Source organism: Danio rerio, chromosome 13, assembly GCF_052040795.2.
Source record: "Danio rerio strain M-AB ecotype USA chromosome 13, GRCz13ab, whole genome shotgun sequence".
Taxonomy (NCBI): domain Eukaryota; kingdom Metazoa; phylum Chordata; class Actinopteri; order Cypriniformes; family Danionidae; genus Danio; species Danio rerio.
Window position 1 is genome coordinate 35,935,632 of NC_141033.1, and position 20,879 is coordinate 35,956,510.

General features: G+C 35.9%; 1 protein-coding gene, 1 long non-coding RNA gene and 1 pseudogene across 3 annotated transcripts; 2 read left to right on the forward strand and 1 right to left on the reverse strand.

Moving 5' to 3' along the window:
* Window positions 1–279: 279 nt before the first annotated feature.
* Window positions 280–4,136, reverse strand: si:dkey-71p21.13. Of its 2 annotated transcripts, none has more exons than XM_087279557.1 (6): window positions 4,056–4,136; window positions 3,556–3,623; window positions 3,088–3,435; window positions 2,668–2,937; window positions 1,199–1,387; window positions 280–1,030 (listed from the first exon to the last, which is right to left on the reverse strand). In XM_087279557.1, exons 2-5 carry the CDS (start codon window positions 3,593–3,595, stop codon window positions 1,287–1,289), a joined length of 759 nt encoding a protein of 252 aa, XP_087135683.1. In that variant the 5' UTR covers window positions 3,596–3,623; window positions 4,056–4,136; the 3' UTR covers window positions 280–1,030; window positions 1,199–1,286. The 2 variants fall into 2 exon arrangements, with proteins under 2 accessions (XP_087135683.1, XP_087135684.1); XM_087279558.1 differs by having other exon boundaries at window positions 4,052–4,136.
* A 671-nt stretch (window positions 4,137–4,807) lies between these two features.
* On the forward strand, window positions 4,808–10,249 carry LOC110440192 (uncharacterized). Its single transcript, NR_203043.1, has one exon. It is a non-coding gene; the product is annotated as an uncharacterized LOC110440192 (long non-coding RNA).
* Window positions 10,250–11,923: 1,674 nt separating this feature from the next.
* LOC147834242 (uncharacterized) lies at window positions 11,924–12,696 on the forward strand (annotated as a pseudogene).
* The last annotated feature ends 8,183 nt before the right edge of the window (window positions 12,697–20,879 follow it).

Consider the following 20,879-nt stretch of genomic DNA (forward strand, 5'->3'; position numbering starts at 1 on the left):
AAGTATGCTAACAGATTTCAAAATAAAAGCTCTTTCAAGACCACACACACACACACACACACACACACACAAACACCTATATAATAACAAAGAATTTAGGTAGGGACTATTATCATTATATTAGCTTTAGGAAGTTAATAACAACGATAAAAACATTCCCATCAAATGTTTTCACAAGGCTTGTAACTAAGTTAGCCAAATCTAAAAGCAAACTAACCAGATTGAATAAATGTGCAAAAGCTCATGAATGAAAAAGTCAGATATTTTAAAGAACAAAGGTTTTATATTTGAATTTTAATGTCACTATCATCACAGTCTGTCATAATTAATTTACAAAAATCAGCATGCATACACAGAAATATGAACAAAATCTCTTTAGCACCAAGCACCTAATACAGAAATGATATATAAATGAATAAATTACTCGTGAAATTATACATACAATACTATAGTACTGTGTAAGAATATAATGTTACAATACTGTTGTATTCAATTTAAATCGGATTTGAACGGATTCATTTATGAGCACTTACAATTTGCAGATACAGATGTGTGAAATAGCAAAAAATACAGTAACCACCATAATTTGTAAAATCATGTGAAAGTTCAAATATAATAAACATCATTGGTGAAGAGTTATTCATTGAAAATGAAATGGCAAGCAATTCAATTCATCTTTATTTCTATAGTGCTTGTATAATGGAAATCGTGTAAAAGCAGCTTTGCATAGAAGTTTTATTAAATCGAATCCATGTCAGTTCAGGTTCCACAGTTGAAGTTCAGTTTAGTCTTATGTAAATGTCACTCTTGAAAGCCTAAACACTGTAGCGCATATCGAACGATATCAAGCTCCACAAGTCCCAAACCAAGCAAGCTAGTGCGACAGTGGAACAAACTTTCACCTCTGGCCAATCTTCTTGCGCAGAGCTGCAGTCTAGACGCCTGAGGCTGGAGAAAGCAGGACGTCCATCGTGGAGAAGCTGCAGTTCTGAGTAGGTCACTTGCTGGTGTTAACAATGGGTAAGTACAGCTGTAGATTAGATGAAAGATGTGATCGTAACATTAGGAAATTCAGATGCAATCTAACTGGTACTCCAGAGAAGTTTAAAGACATGAATGTGGCTTTTTTATATAAATTAGGGCTTTTTTTATTGGTTTGTTTTGTTCATGAAGTTATTATATTGTTATTAATGCTTACTTGAAATGGTTAAGAATCAGTACCATGCCTTCATATTCCTTTTCACATTTAGCATATTAAGGTAATATGGATGTGCTCCTCGCCCCACTCATCTTGTAAATAGTAATGCTCCCATGAGTCCACTCAATATGATGCATGCAAGTGAGAGAAGAATGACTGCAATGCTTCCATCTTCAGTGTCTCCTGGAACTAAAACAGACACATCTGTTCATTTCAGCATTTAATAATTTATTTAAAACTTCCAAACTTGAGCTTGTTAACATTAGTTAATGCAAGTTTGCAGGAACTATCAGTGAACCACTGTATTTTCATTAACTAATGTTAAGATTAATAAATACTGCAATAAATGTATGGTTCATTGTTTGTTCATATAGAACAGGGGTGTCTAAACTCTGTCCTCGAGGGCCTGTGTCCTGCAAATTTTAGCTCCAACCTGCCTCAACACATCTGCAAGGATGTTTCTAGAAAGCCTTGATTAACTAGCCCAGGTGTGTCTGATTGGGGTTGGAACTAAACTGTGCAGGACACCGGCCCTCCAGGACTGAGTTTGGGCACCGATGATATATAAATCTTCAATAAGGGGATAGCTCACCAAAACATAAAGACTGACTCAATATTTACTCGCCCTCAAGTGAGATAGTTTTTTTTAAATGTGAGTAATCGATGACAGAATTTTCAGTTTTGGGCAACCTATTCTTTAAGTTTGGCATTCGTGTATAAAGATTAGTGTTTCTCCACCAAATTTCTGGAAGACCACCAACACTGCATATTTTGGATGTCTCCTTTGTCTGTCACAGCCACAGTCTTTCAGTTTCTGCTAATGACCTGATGATCTGAATTAGGTGTGTTTGGTTTAGGAGACGTGGAAAATGTGCAAAGCTGGTGGTCCTTCAGGAAAGTGGTTGAGAAGCACTGCTTTAATAATGGAACCTTGTTTTAAAGTGTTACCTAAAGTTAATGAATATGCAAACTCTAGTCTTAATACTTACACAAATGTAAATATTCACTAGTCAGCATTTCTGAAAAGTGAGGAGATTTTATACCAAATACTTTCATTGCATATACTAAACATACTGTACTAAATAATAATAATAATAATAATAATTCAACAAAAATTTGGAATATGTTTGGTTCCTTTATTTTTTTGGTAAAAGAATTATTTGTCCACTATATGAAGTGCATTTTAGCTATATAAAGATCATTTTAGTGGATTAAAATGATGCCATGGATCTTAAAATGTTCTTCCTAGACCCTTTAATGCCTGCCAATAATGATTAATTTATTTTCAAGAGTGAAATACGGTTAAGGTATTTCCAAAATGTAACCTGTTTCTACTTATAATACAAGGTGTTTTCTGTTTTGAAGTATTTGGACCTGAATATGGAAACATACATTTACACTTCACAAGCGTAAATCAAAATCTATGATGAAAATCTGAAGAAATGTAAAGATAGAGAGAAAGTCTTTACTATAGATCACTGATTTCTGCAGCTTTTGGTTCAGGAGGTGGTTCTTTAGTATAAATGTGACTTTCACTACTGGTGTCTGGGCCTCATAGCTGCTCTTTACTAAATAAAGTCCAACTTCTGTGTGGTCAAGGAGCTCCAGGTGATGACTGAGGCTCTGGTTGTGTTCGTCCTGCCAGATCACCTCAGGTTTGGGGAAACCCTCCGTCTCATACTGCACCCTCACTGAGGAGGAGTTTGCATGGATGCTTAATCTGGGCTCTGAATAAAAGGCTGAGAAACATATAGAAAAATTCACACTGATTAATCAACACTGCGCAGAGCACAGCTATTTTCTTATATTATATGATCCATGGCATTAGCTGTAATAAATTAATAATAATGTATTGGGTGGTACAAATTACAAAGAGGATTTACAATTACCTCCATAGTCCAGTTTTATTTTGACTTTTCCTGCTCCTTTCTTGTTTCTCACTTTACACACGTACCAACCCTCATCCTTTAGTCCAACTCCATCTATCCTGAGAGAGGCGTTCCCTTTATTAAGCTCTGAAATATACAGTGAGGTCCGGCTGTGGTACTCTGCACTTTGTTGTTCTTGCAGGTTTTCTTCATCATAGAAAACGTGCACCAGCCTTGAATCCTCCATTCTTTGCCAAACAATAGAAAGACTGGATAGATCAGGGTCTGGCATGAAATAACAACCCAGAACAGCTGGACGACCCCTGACTGCAATCACCGCATTATTTGGTGCGCTGACAATAAAAGATGCTGAAAATGGAAAATATTCAGATTTGATTTTGATTTCATTTGAAAGAGATATCCATATATGAGCTGCAACTACAATTTTATCATGACTCAATAAAGGAATTTATCACTGAAATTACTTACCAGCGCTTTTGGCTAAAATACAAAATAGAAGATGGAGCATTTCCTAAACCCAAGTTTAAGAACGTCTTCTATAAACAGACAAACGAGAAAAAGCAGCAGCTAGCAATGTTAGAAAAAACTGTTACATATGTAGCCTATTACATAAGATAACAGGTAGCCTATCAGCGGATCACTTCCTGCTCAACAACACACAGACAAGGTGAAGTGAAAACAAAACTTGCATTGGCTAAAAAACTAATCATTAAATTTGCATTAATGTAGACTAAACGTATAAGTGTCATATGCACTCGGTACTTACATAACATCGGTACAAATGATTGAAGTTATCAGAATTTCAATATATTTTTCACCAGTTGCAAAGTAGCCACATCATTTATAAAAATGATACAAGCATATAGAAACAAATATAGCTTACACTGACAAACAGAACTACATATGGGGACAATTAAATCGTATAAATGCCATTATTAAATGAGTTAAGTCAACGAAACGTTACCTACATTGTGTTTTCGCAACTTCAGTGGTTCCAGCTCGACAGGTTATCCACTTATCCACCCCCGGAAATTGTTCATTATGTTTACATCACCCGTCTTTGATTCACCTTTTTATGAATGTGAACATTCAAAAAAAAAAAAAAAGGGAAGATCTATCATTATATGTCCAAATTTTTTTTTTAATTAAATAAATAAGTCGGGTTTTAGTTGTAATTTGACCCCCAAATATGTTATTTTTGATTTTGTTGAATTCACTTTATCCGTTGAATTTAATTAATCTTTTTATAATTAATTTATTTGGAAAATTTAATGTTTACAAATGCAGATCAAATAACTCTAAATCTTGTTTATAGGTTGCTATTATAGATTTTCATTTGAATATAGAATTGTTCCAATAAATTAATAACGAAAAATGTAAAAATACAATTATAGTGGCTAAGGAGCTAAAGTTAATTGATTAGTAAACTTGCTGTCAATTTGATTGGTTAAAACATATTATCATTGTAAAGATGTCTATGTTGTATTGTCTTTTTTATTTATTTAACTTATATAGGCTCTCTCTCTCTCTCTCTCTCTCTCTCTCTCTCACTCACTCACTCTCTATCTCTGTCTCGCTCTCTCTCGCTCTCTCTCTCACTCACTCTCTATCTCTGTCTCGCTCTCTCTCGCTCTCTCTCTCACTCACTCTCTATCTCTGTCTCGCTCTCGCTCTCTCTCTCTCTCTCTCTCTCTCTCTCTGTGCGTGTGCGCATGTGCCTGAGCGAGTGTGTGGTGAGCGAGTGTTGGGAAAGTGCGGTGAGTTTGAATGGTTCTCTTTCTAACTTTTCTTTCTTTGTTTGTTGTTTGTATACGTGTGCTGTTGGTTAGTGTTTGTGAGTGTAGTGAGTTTACTCCCGGCGTGTTTTGTTGCCGGGAGGTATGGCGTCGTCAGGAGACGCAGTTTGTGAAAGTTTGACTCGGCGTCATGGAATTAAAATCATGTGTAAGGCCAGTGTGGAAGATTGTATTCTAGCGGTTGGCGAAGTAGTGGGATGTTCATCGGTGGTTTCAGCTTCTAGGATGAACAATGCGGTTGTTTTGTTTTTGAACACGATAGAAAAAACTAATGAGATTGTGCAAAAAGGAGTGGTGATAAATGATGAACTCATACCTGTACTTCCTCTTAGTAGTCCATCCAGGAAAATTATTGTGTCAAACATACCTCCGTTTGTTTCCGATGCATGCATTGCAAAAGAATTATCTTCTTTTGGCAAATTAGTTTCACCGATCAGGAAAATTGCTCTTGGGTGTAAATCACCCATGCTTAAACATGTGATGTCTTTTAGAAGACAAGTTTATATGATTCTGAAAGACAACAATGACGAATTAAACCTATCGTTTAATGTCAAAGTAGATGGGTTCAATTACACCATTTACGCAACATCCGAGAGCATAATGAAGTGCTTCGGGTGCGGAAAAATTGGGCATTTAATTCGATCGTGTACAAGTGGAGGTGAGACAGGTCAGGGAGACGTACAAGGCGAGTCTTCTGCGGCTGCGTCTGTCGCGGTAGATGCCGCTGCACCTGCGGCTGATGCTGCGGTCTCTGAGGAGAGAGGCGGGGGAGGTGCGGTGGCTCCTACTATGGCAGAGGTAGTAGCAGGCTCGTCTGCTGTTCAAACCTCAATCAATTCTAAGGATGACACAAGTAGCCAAAAGGCAACTTTTTCCACAGCTGGAACAGCTAAGGAAAGTACAGGTGAAGGGATAGTGGAAATGGAAATTGAACCAGAGCAAATCTTTAAAGTTCCTAATAAAAGAAAAAAAGTCAGTGAAAACAAAATGATCAAACAAGCAAAAAAAGACAAGAGTAAGGCTGATTATATAATATCAGATAACGATGCTGATTCTTCCGATTCCAGTTCTTCAGTTTATTCCTTTTCATCGCAAAATGAAAGTGAAAGTCAAACACAAAGATATACGGCTGAGGGAATCAAGAAATTTCTGAGGGAAACAAAATTTTTACCAAACGTGGAGGCTGAGGATTATTTTGAAGATGTTTCTGCTTTCGTGAAAGATGTAAAGATTCTGACTAGAGAAGGTGCATTCATAGACACAGAGGTTTATCGTCTAAGGAAATTAGTGGGTAAAGTAAAGAAAAAAAACCTCCTTAATGATGAAAAACCAGATTTGGTGTAATTTGTTCTTGGTTAAGGTTGCAGTATTTCTGATTGTTTCTTTTATTTTTAAAACATCATTTACTATGAGGGTGTTTAACATTGGAACTCTCAATTTAAATGGTGCTAGAGACAGTCAGAAAAGAATGTGTTTATTTGAATTCATAAAAATGAAACGCCTAGATGTCACGTTTATTCAAGAATCACATAGTGACAATCTTAATGAAATAAACTGGAAGAAAGATTGGGATGGTCAGATTTTTATGAGCCATTTGGCTTACAACAGTGGAGGAGTAGCTGTTTTGTTTTCTAAGACAGTGTCTCCACTGTCTGTTGAAACAGAAGAAATAGTTAAAGGCCGTTTTTTGAAAGTCAAAGTCAAGTTTGAACATGCAACAATGGTGTTTTTAAATATTTATGCTCCTAATAAAGGAGCTGAAAGAATAATTTTTTTAAAGAAGTTTTGTGATGTTATCAATAATGTAAATTCAGAAGATTTATTGTTTTTAGGTGGAGATTTTAATTGCACAGAAAATGATAAAATGGATAGAAATAATTTAGAACCACATAATGCTTCACAGAAAGAAATGAAGAATTTAGTACAAGTTTGTGATTTATGTGATGTGTGGAGAAATGTACATTTAAATGATAGACAATATACTTGGGTACATAGCAAAGATAACCAAATTTCTATGGCAAGACTTGACAGGTTCTATATGTTTAAGTTTCAAATAAATTATGTCAAAGATTGTCGTATAATTCCTGTTGGGTTTTCTGACCACTGTGCGGTTATTTGTAAGATTTTTGTCAATTCGGTGAAAGTAAAAAGTGCATACTGGCACTTTAATACATCACTTTTAAATGATGAAAATTTTAAAGAATTTTTTTCTGTTTTTTGGGAAAATTTTAAAAAACAAAAACAAATGTATTCTTCACTGCAACAATGGTGGGATTGCGGGAAAATACAAATTAAACAGTTATGTAAAGAGTACACTTTTAATGTTACTAAAGAAACAATGCGAGCAATGAAAGAGTTAGAAAAAAGTATAACAGAACTTTTAAATACAACAGCTTCTACAAATAATAGCACTGATTTTGAAGAAAGTAAAACTAAAAAAGATTTACTTGCAGATTTATTGAATGTAAAAGCAAAGGGTGCTTTAATTCGTTCTCGGTTTCAAAATATTTCAGAAATGGATGCACCTTCAAAATTTTTCTTCAATTTGGAAAAAAAGAATGGAAAAAGCCGATTAATACATTCACTAAAGTCTGAAACAGGAGAAGATATTACAGATTCTAGTAAGATTCGCAAATATGCAGTTAATTTTTATTCATCTTTATATAAATGTGAAGTATTACAGAGGGATGTTGAAAACTCAGTTTTTTTTGAAAATCTCTCTAAAGTTGATGATGAATCCAATGCAATGCTTGAGCTGCCTATATCACAAGATGAATTATATACAGTAATGATGAGCATGGAAAATGGCAAATCGCCTGGCATTGATGGAATTCCTGTTGATTTTTATAAAGTTTTATGGCCAGTGATTGGTGAAGATTTGTTTTTAGTTTTAAATGACAGTTTAAATAAAGGATCATTGCCTTTGAGTTGTAGAAGAGCAGTTATTACTCTTTTACCCAAAAAAGGAGATCTTCAAAAAATAGGTAACTGGAGACCTGTGTCACTTTTGTGTTCAGATTATAAAATTTTATCAAAGGCTTTAGCTGTAAGACTAAGTAAAGTACTGGACCAAATTATACAGCCTAATCAAAATTACTCTATACCAAATAGATCAATTTTTGATAATATTTTTTTAATTAGGGATGCGTTAGAAGTTGCTAAATTATTTGGTATTAATTGTGGATTGATCTCATTAGATCAAGAGAAAGCTTTTGATCGTGTTGAACATGAGTATTTGAAAAAAGTTTTAAAGGTTTTTGGTTTTAGTACTCATTTTATAAAAATGATTGAGGTAATGTATAGTAACATTCAAAGTGTACTCAAAATCAATGGTGGTTTAAGCGCTCCTTTTGATGTACAGAGAGGTGTTAGACAGGGTTGTGCTATGTCAGGAATGTTATATTCCATTGCCATTGAACCTCTTCTACACAGAATAAGAGCGGAATTAAAAGGTTTTTCTATACCCCACTGTAATGCCCAAGTGCAACTTTCAGCATATGCAGATGATGTTATTGTTTTTATAACTAACACTGATGATGTAAGAAGACTGGAATGTATTATTAACAATTTTAAAAAGATTTCTTCTGCTAAAGTTAATTGGGAAAAAAGTGAAGCACTTCTCATAGGTGACTGGAAAAGAGACCCTCCCTTATTACCTGGAGGATTAAAATGGAAGAGGGGTTTTTTAAAATACCTTGGAGTTTACCTAGGTGAAAGTGACTTTGTTCAACAAAACTGGAACGGATTGCTTGAAAAAATTCAAAGTCGTTTACAGAAGTGGAAATGGTTGCTCCCACAACTTTCTTACAGAGGACGAACACTCATTATTAACAATTTGGTGAGTTCCTCTATGTGGCATAAACTTGCTTGTGTTGATCCACCTGCTGGACTCTTACCAAAAATTCAAGGAGAACTGGTCAATTTCTTTTGGGACAATTTGCACTGGACACCTCAAAGTGTTCTGTTTCTGCCAAGAGATGAAGGTGGCCAAGGGTTGGTGAATCTTGTGAGCAGGGGAGCCACATATAGACTACAATTCGTTCAGAAGTTGTTGTATGGGCCTGAAAATCTCGTGTGGAGGCCTTTAGCTCAATGCATCCTACGTGGAATAAATGGCTTGAATCTTCATGCGTCACTTTTTTTGACAGATAATGTGCATCTAGATCTGACTGGAATACCTTCTTTTTACAAAAGTATTTTTAAAGTATGGGGACTTTTTAAACATTCGCAGGCAGATTCAACAACATCTCTTTTCTGGCTGCTTGAAGAACCAGTACTTCTTGGCAGTCGCCTTGATGTAACAAAAGATGATACCCCAGGACTAAAAGAATTGCTTATTTTCAACAAAATGACCAAACTAAGAGACATTGTTGACAAGGCGGGTTTTGGACTAAGAGATGCAGAAAATGTTGCTTTATATATGGGAATTAGATCGGTGAGGTTTGTTACAAAATTTTTGAATGTTTTGAAAAGTTTTTTAAATGAAAAAGAAAAAATTTTAATTGAAGGTTACAGTCAAGGTATTATTTTCCCTAATGATCAAGATTGTTTCCCAGACATTAGACTTACACCTAAGATTGAAAATTCTGGGATTAATAGTCCATTGTTATGTTTTAAGGAAAATGGGAATGTTGATTTTAGTACAGTTAAAGGGAAAGTGCTTTATAAAAATATTGTGAAACTAAATAATAAGTGTACTTTAAAAGAGAGATCTGACACTGTGTGGAGAGATAAACTGTGTTTAGTAGAAGAAGAAAAACCAGAATGGAGAATATTGTATAAACCACCATTGAATAAAAGATCGGGGGATTTGCAGTGGAGAATTTTACACGGTGCTATAGCTGTTAATGCATTTGTGACTAAAATAAATTCTAGTGTGAGTGATCAATGTCCGTTTTGTTTAGAAAGGGAAACAATTTTTCACTGTTTTATGTATTGTAAAAGACTTGCTCCTCTGTTTGATCTTTTAAATGTTTTAGTTTCTTTACTTGGTTTTTTATTTACGAAACAATGTTTTATATTAGGTTTTAAATATAAAAGACAAAACAAATATAAATGTCAATTATTGAATTTTATTTTTGGTCAAGCAAAATCAGCTATTTATATTACAAGAAAAAATGAAATAGAAAAGAGGAATGGTAAAAACATTGTAGTAGTTTTTAAAAACCTAGTAAAATCAAGAATTATTGTTGATTTTAATTACTATAAAATGATGAAAGCAATTAATGTGTTTAAAATTGAATGGTGTTGCGATGATGGCTTGTGTTCTGTCATTAATGAAGAGCTGTTTTTTATAAATGAATTGATTTGAGCTGTAAATCAATTGTTAAATAATTGCTTGTTAATAAAAGGATTTGTAAAATCTCTCTCTCTCTCTCTCTCTCTCTCTATATATATATATATATATATATATATATTTTTTTTTTAACGTAATTAGTTAGATTTGTATTTTTTGAATGTTATGTTTAAATTGTATATTTGCTGTTGTTTAATAAAAAAAAAAGTTACCTACCCCCTCTATTAGCCTACTTGATTTGGTAAATAAAGCTGAGCCCTGCTTATCACATATAGCACCACTAGATGACGTAAAACGACCACTTCAGACTAAAGGGAAGTTAAAGGCACAAATAATGTAGGTATCCTATAAACGGAGGTCAGCTGCAAGCAAATTGAACAGGTTTCCAATGGGTGGGACTGTGACTTGAGCTCCAAGTGGGTTGTACAAACCTCCTGCCGCTCTTCATTTATTTATTTAATATATTGTAGCCTACATGACAATAAAAAACAACATACTTTGTTTCATTACAACTATCCAACCCTAACATTACCCCTTACAGTAGGATAATAAAAAACAATAATTGCGGTACAGCATCAAAAAGCTTACATATTATTATTATTATTATTATTTGCGCATTTCAGTAGTCGCAGCTAAGCAGTCCACTTCAAGATCTCCTGGCTGCAGCTATAATGTGGGTCCATAATCACTAAATTAATATTATGTTGGAAACTTGTTGGTGATTATTTTTTTTTACCTAACTTCAAAGCTGAACTGTGCAAAAGCTTTGACAAAACTTTCTTGGATGGCTGGAGTAGCTGTTTCGTCATCAAGAGGATCACGTGCTTATGATTGCTAGCGGCCTGATCTGCATTATCAAATTCACAATGCTCCAATCAGACGACCCCTAAACTACTGTAAATACCCTGGGTTACATTCCACTGCTATCTTCGTTTTGAAGAGTCCCCCTTTCCGCCCCTACTCCCCCTACTCCCTAGATGGGTGACACGGTGGCCCAGTGCGTAGCACTGTTGCCTCACGGCAAGAACGTCTCTAGTTCCAGGCTTTGCCAAACCAGCAGGAGTTTCTGTGTGGAGTTTGCACTTTCTCCCCATGCTCACATGGGGTTCCCCGGTTTCCTCCCACCGTCCAAAAACATGCCACTTAAGTTAATTGACAAATCCAAATCAGCAATATAGAAATGCTTCTAGTATGTAGTTATCTCTAAAGAGCAATCACTTACTGTTCATTGGTTATTACAGCAGGGGAGTTTTCGAGATCTACCTGAGCTCAAACTCCCCTCCCGCCTTGCCACGGGAGGGAGCCCCGGGCTCGAGGATCTTATGAACTCAGGGCTCTCTCCCAGGGCAGCATGCCAAACAAGCTTTATAATCAATCATCAGCTAAGTGTGAACTCTTGAAAACCTCTTTAACTTCATTCTGCATTTGGGTCTTCATTCTGGTGCCATGACGGGCTGTCTATGGTCCTGTATTTGCTTTATTATTTTGGTTGAAATTTTAGATACAGAAACTAAGCATCCAATATGCATTACCATTATCGCAAAATTGAGTTTTCTTTGTTTAGACGCATGCTATAACACCATTGTGTTTTGTTTTGTCAAATGTGCATTTCAAGGACTCTCTTCTGTGTCATGTAAATCAATGGCCAAAACACATGAAAGGTTTCTAGTTTAAAGTATTATTGCCATGTAAATGTGTAAGAAATGTAAACACTATTAATGAACACATTAATGAATTTCATTAATCTACGCCTAACCACATTATTTTAGCTTCTTTTAGGGTGAATGTTCCAGAACGGTGTCTGATGGCAATCTGAGGTTGTCCGGCAGTACTGGCCTGTGTGTTTACACCCGATTCTGACCTGTCCAGCCTTGTGGTTACTTGGCAGAGAGACGATGACTCACGAGTTATCCACAGTTTCTACTACCAACAAGACCAGTTGGACTGACAGAGTACAGAATACCACAATCAGACTTCATTGTATATCTCAAAACTTTTTAAAGGAAATGCTGCCCTTAAAATAAACCCAGTTGGACTGAAAGATAAAGGCCGCTACCTGTGCCATGTAAGCAATGCTAAATGGACAGAAAGAGACTTCCTAGAGCTTAACTATGGGGTTATGCTATATGCTTAAAAACTGTAAAGTTTTTTATTATTATTACAGCATGCAAAGTAAAACAAACAAAAAAAAAATCAAGATGGTGACTTTCAACTGTAGGCCTATTTATACAAATGTCTGTCATTTGAATATCTGTGGATAGCTCATTGATAAAGTATCCGACACAGACAGCCTGTTGACTAAGTACAAAACCAGACAGAAGGGCTTTACTTGGTAAGGAGCATCTATGAAGTTCAAGCAAGCGGTTAATGTGACATTTACACTAAAGAACCACCTTCTGAACCAGAACCTCCAGAGGCTGATGATCTTCAGCTATGGTAATTACTTTATTTTACTCTAAACCAGTGTTATTCAACCACATTTATGGAAGACCACCAGCTCTGCACATTTCTGCGTCCCAGTTCGCATACCATCCATCCTAAAAAATATTCAAAATTAAAATTAGTATGAGCCAAACCAAAGTATGTTGAAAATAGTATGCTAAAGGTTCCCAGATGGTTTACTATATCTGGTAAAATACGTAGAAGCGCCCATAACCGCTGATATTGTCCACAATACATTGCACGTTGGATGTGAAATTGATTAGAACTACAAATGCGGGTAAAAAGTGTAAATAACCTACAAACATGGCGGACACGCGAGACAAACTGTCAAGTAGAGAGGATTCAGTAAAGCTGTTTGAATGACTGTTAATCAATATCTAGCCAACTGGAACACTTTTAACCGCATTTTCCATGTTGTGTTTCATCTGCAACAACAATGTGTGTGTTTTAACATACCTTTTGAATGCATTACCCAAAGACCTTAGGAGACTTTTTTGCATGAAAGACTTGTGAATGACAGAAAATTTTTGCCGCTGCTTTTTAAATAAGGTAATTAAATATGAAAGACATGTGGATGATGCTTGTGTAACGGAGGCCAGCTAATGTGTGCTGTGCAGGTAAACCTCACTCCTCTGACCTCTAAAGGTGCTCTAGCAACAGATGCTAGAGGCCATGGTCTTTAGCCTCCTTGGTAGAGCACCCAACTTCCATGCGGAAGGTCGCCGGTTCGATACCAGCTCGAATCGGGTTGGGTGGCGTAGGACCGGCGGGGTTACATTGGTGCCGTGACCCGGATGGGAGTGAGGTTTTGGGTGGTGAGTGTAACGGAGGCCAGCTAATGTGTGCTGTGCAGGTAAACCTCTAAAGGTGCTCTAGTAACAGACGCTAGAGGCCATGGTCTTTAGCCTCCTTGTTAGAGCAACCGACTCCCATGCAGTTGGTCGCCGGTTCGAAACCAGCTCGAAGCGGGTTGGGTGGCGTAGGACCGGCGGGGTTACACTTGGATGACTGACAAAGCTCGTAACTAAGCTACATAACAATCTGTTAACGAGGAAGCAGTGTGTCCCAAATATTGCATACTCTTCTGTTACACACTCAAAAAGTACATACTTTTAGGGCGTAATATAAGTATGCGATGCAGCAATCATCTTAAGCAAACACACCTGATTTAGATCATCAGCTCATTAGCAGAGACTGAAGGTGTGTAATGGGTGTGACAGACAAAGGAGAAACCCAAAACATGCAGTGTTGATGGTGCTCTAGAAATGTGGTTGAGAAACAGTACAATAAACTAAGTGCAAGTCAGAAGGTATTAAACATCATTCATCATTCATTTTCCTTCGGCTTAGTCCCTTATTTATCAGAGGTTTCCACAGTGGAATGAACCACTAACTATTCCGTTATATATTTTTTAAGCAGTAAATGTTGTTCCAGGTGCAACCCAAAACTGGAAAACACCCTAACACTCATACATTCACACACGCTCTCATACACCAATCTTGTTTACCCAATTCAATTATAGTGCATCTATACCGAAGTACCCGGAGGAAACCTACAGGAACACAAGGAGAACATGCAAACTCCTATTTCAAACCTGTTCAATTGAAACTTTTCCCAGTGAAAATAGAAGAATGAAAACCACAGCAGCCATGATAATACTTGTTGTCAGTACCGCATGTTTGCAATATGCCCAGTGACAGTGAATATGTGTGATATGAATGAATGGGTTTAAACATGCATTAAAAACATGCTTTTTAAAAGAGCTAAAACTGGTGGAGGATTGCTAAATTATCCAAACACACAAGGGCTTTTCTGTACTGTAGAATTAGCTTCAGGCACGGATTATTGGAATGTGTGTATTTAGTTATGAGTATAACTGATCGTTGTCTAAATAAAAAGGTGTTACATCACTTCAGAAGAGAATAAAGATGTACTGTTTTAACCTGTTCTTCAGGTTACTTCAGGGTCATACCACAGCTGCATCTCAGATGGAAAATCTTATTCAGTCTAACAATGGCTTATTGTGTAGAAACGTGTGACATTTATAAAATCAAACACAGATTTCAATCACTGTCTTATTAAAACAACAGCAGCAGTTGGAAATCGACTCCCTGTGAAGTTGTCCCTCCTATAAAAGGAATGAATCATTTGCTGGATTTTACAGCTTTATGCAGATTATTGATTAAATATGAACATTTCTGCTGGTTTGCTGTTTGAGATGTTCAGCTTCATTCTTATATACAGTTGAAGTCAGAATTATTAGCCCCCCTGCATTATTAGCCCCCTGTCCCCCCCCCCATTTCTATTTAAAGGAGGGCAGATTTTTTTTCAACACATTTCTAAACATAATAGTTTTAATAACTCATTTCTAAGAACTGATTTATTTAATCTTTGCCACGATGACAGTAAATAATATTTTACTAGATTTTTCAAAACACTTCTACACAGCTTAAAGTAACATTTAAAGGCTTAACTAGGTTCATTAGGTTAATTAGGCAACTTGTATAATGTATAAAGGTATTTTACATTATAAAGGTATAACGATGGTTTGATCTGTAGACTATCGAAAAAAAATTGCTTAAAGGGGCTAATAATATTTACCTTAAAATGGTGTTTAAAAAATCAAAAACTGCTTTTATTCTAGCCGAAACAAAACAAATAAGACTTTCTCCAGAAGAAAAAATATTATCAGACATAATGTGAAAAATTCCTTGCTCTGTTAAACATTATTTGGCAAAAGAAAACTCAAAGGGGAGCAAATAATTCTGACTTTAACCGTAAATGACATCAAATCTCAAAATCCCATCAAGTGGCACCATTTATTTTTCACAGTGTGAATGAGTTGAAGGTTTGCATTATTCGTGATAGAATATGTGTTGTTTCATATTTCTATCCATTGGTCAGGGCTGGAGAAGGAGGCTAAATCCTTTCTTTATTTTGACAATGATATAAGTTTAGTGTAGAGTTTAGAGTTTTAAAATTATTCTTTTTTTAATTTGTGATATTCTGAATTTACAACTGTGGTCTCAAACTCAATTCCTGAAGGGCCGCAGCTCAGTTTAGCTCCAACTCACACCTCCTTAATAGTGTCTAGTAGTCTTGCATCTAGTCTTGATTATTTGGATCAGCTGGGTTTGATTAGGGTTGGAGCAAAACTGTGCTGAGCTGTGGCCCTCCAGGAGTTGAGTTTGAGACCTATTCAATTCAATTCACTTTTATTTGTATAGCGCTTTTACAATGTAGATTGTGTCAAAGCAGCTTCACATAAAAGATCATAGTAAATTGGAACAGTGTAGTTCAGTATTTAGTGTTTAAGTTCAGTTCAGCTCAGTTCACTGTGGTTTAATAATCACTACTGTGGGCCTAAACACTGGAGAGCAAATCCATCAATGCGTAGCTCTACCGATCCCAAACCATTCAAGCTAGTGGCGACAGTGGAGAGAGAAAAAAAACTTCACCAATTGGCGAAAGCGAAAAAAAAAAACCTTGAGAGAAACCAGACTCAGTTGGGCATGACCATTTTAATTTCTCCGCTGGCCAAACGTCTTGTGCAGAGTTGCAATCTCAGAGCTGCAGTCTCACCTCTACAAAGAAAGTAAGGTCTCGACAAAATAAATCACAGGGTTCCATATTTTATAAAATAAGCCTGCAGAGTCCCTAATGGAGTATTTAATTTTTTCCAAACACAAAAATAGACATTAGGTCTGTCAACCAGGACAGATTTGCAGTAGCCCGTTAAGATGTCCAATTTAACAACATTTGCCTTCTGGCTAACAATGATGAGGCAAATGCTTAATAGTGTCTAATAGTGTCTAATGATATGAGGCTTATTATATAAACCACAATGATTGGGCAGGGTTTCACAGAAATTTTAAGAATGTTTGACAGAGTGTCAAAAAAAAGAAGAGCAGAAGGAATTCAATTTAGGGCAGATGTAAAATGTGTGTGTATGGTCTGTTGGGGACATACAACTGTTATCTGCTACAACTGTTATCTGCTTTTAACGAAATTTTTTTTTTTTTTTAACATTTTGCTTTGGTGTAATGAATACTAGGCAGCAGGCCCGGATTGGCTAACCGGGAGGACCGGGAGAATTTCCGGTGGGCCAGTCTGTTTTTTGGCCGCGAGGGCCGGTGTCCGTAGCTCCAGAATCTTTTGCTCTCAGCAGTCACACTTTTTAAATTTATTTATTTACTTGACCACAGCCTTTTTATTCATTATTTTACCGCAACTCTTCTCTTTTCATCTATTTTAATGATTATAAAACTCAGTTGTGTCTCCTTTCTGAACACAGCTATTGTGGTCCAGCGGTTAGCATGTTAGGTTAAGACGCCACGGACCCGGGTTCGATTCTCGTTAGAGTAACTTATTGTTTTCATTTTTATTGTTAAGACATATAATACTGTTAGGGTTGTTGAACATTTGAAGTTCTAAAGCAGCTGTTTTCTCAAAAAAAGACGTGATAGTGTCATTAGAAACTGATTTGGAAATGACCTTATTTTAATATAGTCAGTCGTGAACTGAGATGGGCCGGTCTGAGGCTTGAAACTCCAGGGCTGAAAAGGTGTCCCACTCCGGCCCTGCTAGGCAGCATGGTGGCACAATGGGCAGCACAATTGCTCACAGCAAAAAGGTCGCTATTTCGAGCCCCAAACTGAGTCAGTTGACATTTCTGTGTGGAGTTTGCATGTTCTCACCATGTTCGCGGGGGTTTCCTCCAGGTGCTCTGATTTACCCCAGTCCAAAGTCATGTGCTATAGGTGAATTGGGTAAGCTAAATTGGCCGTAGTGTATGTGTGTAAATGCAAGAGTGTATTGGTGTTTCTCAGTGTTGGGTTGAAGCTGTAAGAGCATCCGCTGCATATGCTGGGTAAGTTGGGAGTTCATTCCACTGTGGTGACCCCAGATTAATAAAGGGACTAAGCTGAAAAGAAAATGAATGAATAGATGGATTCTCTGAACATCTTTGAACTCAACAAAGCTCAAAAGGTCATAAATACAGGTAGAGCTGGTTTTAGCTAGGATATTATTCCACAGCTTCTTATCAAGTTCAAAACCTAGCTCTCCCTGCCAAGTAATCCTAGTACAGAGAGAGGAGGCACATATGAACCAAGCAGGTCATAGATGGGTGCAATGCGCTTCTGAGAATCTGAAAGTGAAAACATGTCTTCAATTAGTTTTCTTTGGTTGGTGTAAAATATGTTTTAGGGAAATTACTTAATTAAAAATAACAAAATAATTTAGATTATGTCATTTTGAATCTGTTCATCGACTCATTAAATTAAGCAAATGTGGTCATGAGACAGATCTTCAATAAGTCGTATTACATTTAAGGTGAGGCATTAGTGTTTACCATTTTTTTTATAAGTACTTGATTATGGAGATGTTCAACGTTTCCATTCCTATCTTCTAGTTCTATCATGATGCTCTGCGACTAATAACTGACAACTCTCCATTGTAAATTAAACAAAAGAGTTGCATTGTCTTCTTTAAGTATTCATAGAAGAATGCATTACAGTACAGGTGGATTGGGTAGGCTAAATTGCCTGTAGTGTATGAGTGTGTGTGTGGATGTTTCCCAGATGTTTTTAGTGTGATTGTGTTTTTTATTATAAATGAATTATGCTGTATATGAATGTGGGTAGTTTTGGCTGCTTGTTTTGGCTACCACTTACACAGAAAATACTTCAATCTCAATGAGTTTTTATTTCCTGGTTAAATAAGAAGTGACGATGGATCTACGGCCCCTTCTAAGAAATAACAAATATCATCTCCATGACTCTCCAACCCATGATACGCAAATCCATCCTAAAACAGTCCTGTTAATTATTTACAACTAGATTCAGTTTGATCCAGTTTGCATCATTAAAAAAATCCCTGTATTAGAAAAGCTTATAAAAGTCGCGGTCATGTCAGGCAAATTGGCTAGTCAATCATCCCCTTAAAACAACAAAAACTTGCTGATACTCTCCAGTGTAGGCAGCATGGTGGTTTCTATGAGAATCTTGGGTCCATGCTGGTTCTGCAGTAGGTCTTTTTCAGTATTTGTGATGATTGGGATGCAGCTCAGCAGATGATTCATCAGAAAAATCGACCTTCTGCCACTTTTCCAAATGATTAACTAGAAGTCAAGTTGTTATTTGTTGATCTTTCAACTGGGATCAACGACAATATTTTTGTCAGGTAGTGTACATATTTCAGTGCATTAAACAAAACAGTTTCATTAAACCGTTATATTTATTGAAATAATAGTGTGGTCACCAAATGTCTTTTGGAATAGAAAGATAAAACACTAAAATTCGAATGAGACGTTGCAAAAACTAAATAACATAAATGCAAGGTGCAACATTTCAACTGAATTTAACATTTTTAATGGCACTCTTGATATTTCCTCTTTATTAAAATTGTATTTAATATTTTTTTCTCTAACATTAATTTGGATGGGATAATTTTTACACAACTATCTTAAGCTGTTTTACTAGAATAGTTCCAGTTTTGACTTTGGGACTGACTAATCTCATTGTTTCTCGACCACATTTCTGGAGGACCACCAGCTCTGCACATTTCCATGTTTCCTATACCAAACACCTTTCATTCAGATCATCAGCTCATTAGCGGATACTGAAAGATGTGTATTGGGTGTAACAGACAAAAGAGAGATCCAAAACATGCAGTGTTGGTGGTCCCCCAGGGTTGTGGTTAATAAACCCTGCTCTAATGTATATACATAAATACCATATTGTAAAACAAAAGAGATCTGTGAGGGTGTACTCTTTTATACTTGACACACCAAGGTTTTATAAATACAAAGTTATAATGATTAGATAAATTTAGAAAAGCAAGAATGAGGAAGAAACCTGTGATTTGTTACATGTGTGTGTGGGAAAAGAGGCATCGTGTTACTGTGCATGATTGTTTTGCACATAGGTCATTGAAAGTCACAGAACACATACAACTAGTTTGTGCAGTAACCGTCGTTCATGTTACAATGAGCTTCACTGAATCTAACAAATCATCAAAACCAAACAAACCAATTAAAGAGCATTCACTGAGCTCATTCTTTTTGGATTGAAAAACACCCAAACATATCAATTATGAAGTGTGTTTTGCTGCCATGTGAGTATTGAATTTTCACTACTGGATATTCAAAAAAACCAACTCAGCAATTCAAAACACGAGATGCCTGTGGCTTTTTTCTTGGCCTGATTTTTATTTTCTTTAGTTTAATAGGATCCTCTTCTCTGGGAACTTTAAATCAGTTTTACTCCAATCAATTATTTTAACATATAATTAGTTTAACTGTCACCCATGTTTGGAATTACACTTGAAAATAGATAAAGTAAGAATTATTAGCCCTCCTGAATTATTAGCCCTCCTGTATATTTTTCCTCACATTCAACACTTTTCACTTTCAACACATTTCTAAATGTCATAGGTTTAATAACTTATTTCTAATAACTGATTTCTTTTATCTTTGGCATGATGACAGCACATAATATTTTACTTGATAATTTTTAAGGCAGTGTTCAGCTTAAAGTCACATTTAAAGGCTTAACTAGGTTCATTAGGCAAGTTAGGGTGATTAGGCAAGTCATTGTGTAACTGGTTTGTTCTGTAGACAATTGAAAAAAAATTTGCTTAAGGGGACTAATAATTTTGAGACTTAAAATGTTTTAAAAAAAATAAAAACTGCTGTTATTCTTACTGAAATGAAACAAATAAGACTTTCTCTAAAAGAAAAAAATATTATTAGAAATACTGTGAAAATTTTCTAAATCTGTTAAACATCATTTGGGAAGTATTTAAACAAAAACAAAAAAATTTTAGGGTATTATTTGTGACTTCACCAGTATATATGCATATTATATATAGTATAAGTTCATGTTAAGGAGAAAAAAACATGCTGAATACGAGATAGTAACAGTAAAGGGTTAAAGCAATATAAAATACTTTTTTCATATTTATTAATAAATATTATGGTTTAGGGGATTGATTCAAGTTTTAATGCAATGTGTCTTTTTCAGTTTTAGATGGGGATAGAGATGGAAGCACTGTGGTCATTATTCTGTCAGTATTGTGCATCATTCTGGCAGCTCTTGTGTTGATGTTAGTATGTAAAAATCAAATAAAGCCCATTCTATGAAAGTCCAATCTCTTGCCATTATTATTGCTAAAATATTTTAGATCCTTTTCACATTTCTGGGTTTCTCAGTAGCAGAAGGTGTAATAGTTGGGTAAACTTATAACTGACTACAACA

Coding starts and splice junctions, on each gene's coding strand:
- si:dkey-71p21.13 (XM_087279557.1), bottom strand. CDS start 3,595: ATGCTCCATCTTCTATTTTGTATTTTAGCCAAAAGCGCTG. Junction 3,436..3,555: donor TATTTTAGCCAAAAGCGCTG/GTAAGTAATTTC, acceptor TTCCATTTTCAG/CATCTTTTATTGTCAGCGCA. Junction 2,938..3,087: donor AATAAAACTGGACTATGGAG/GTAATTGTAAAT, acceptor TATGTTTCTCAG/CCTTTTATTCAGAGCCCAGA.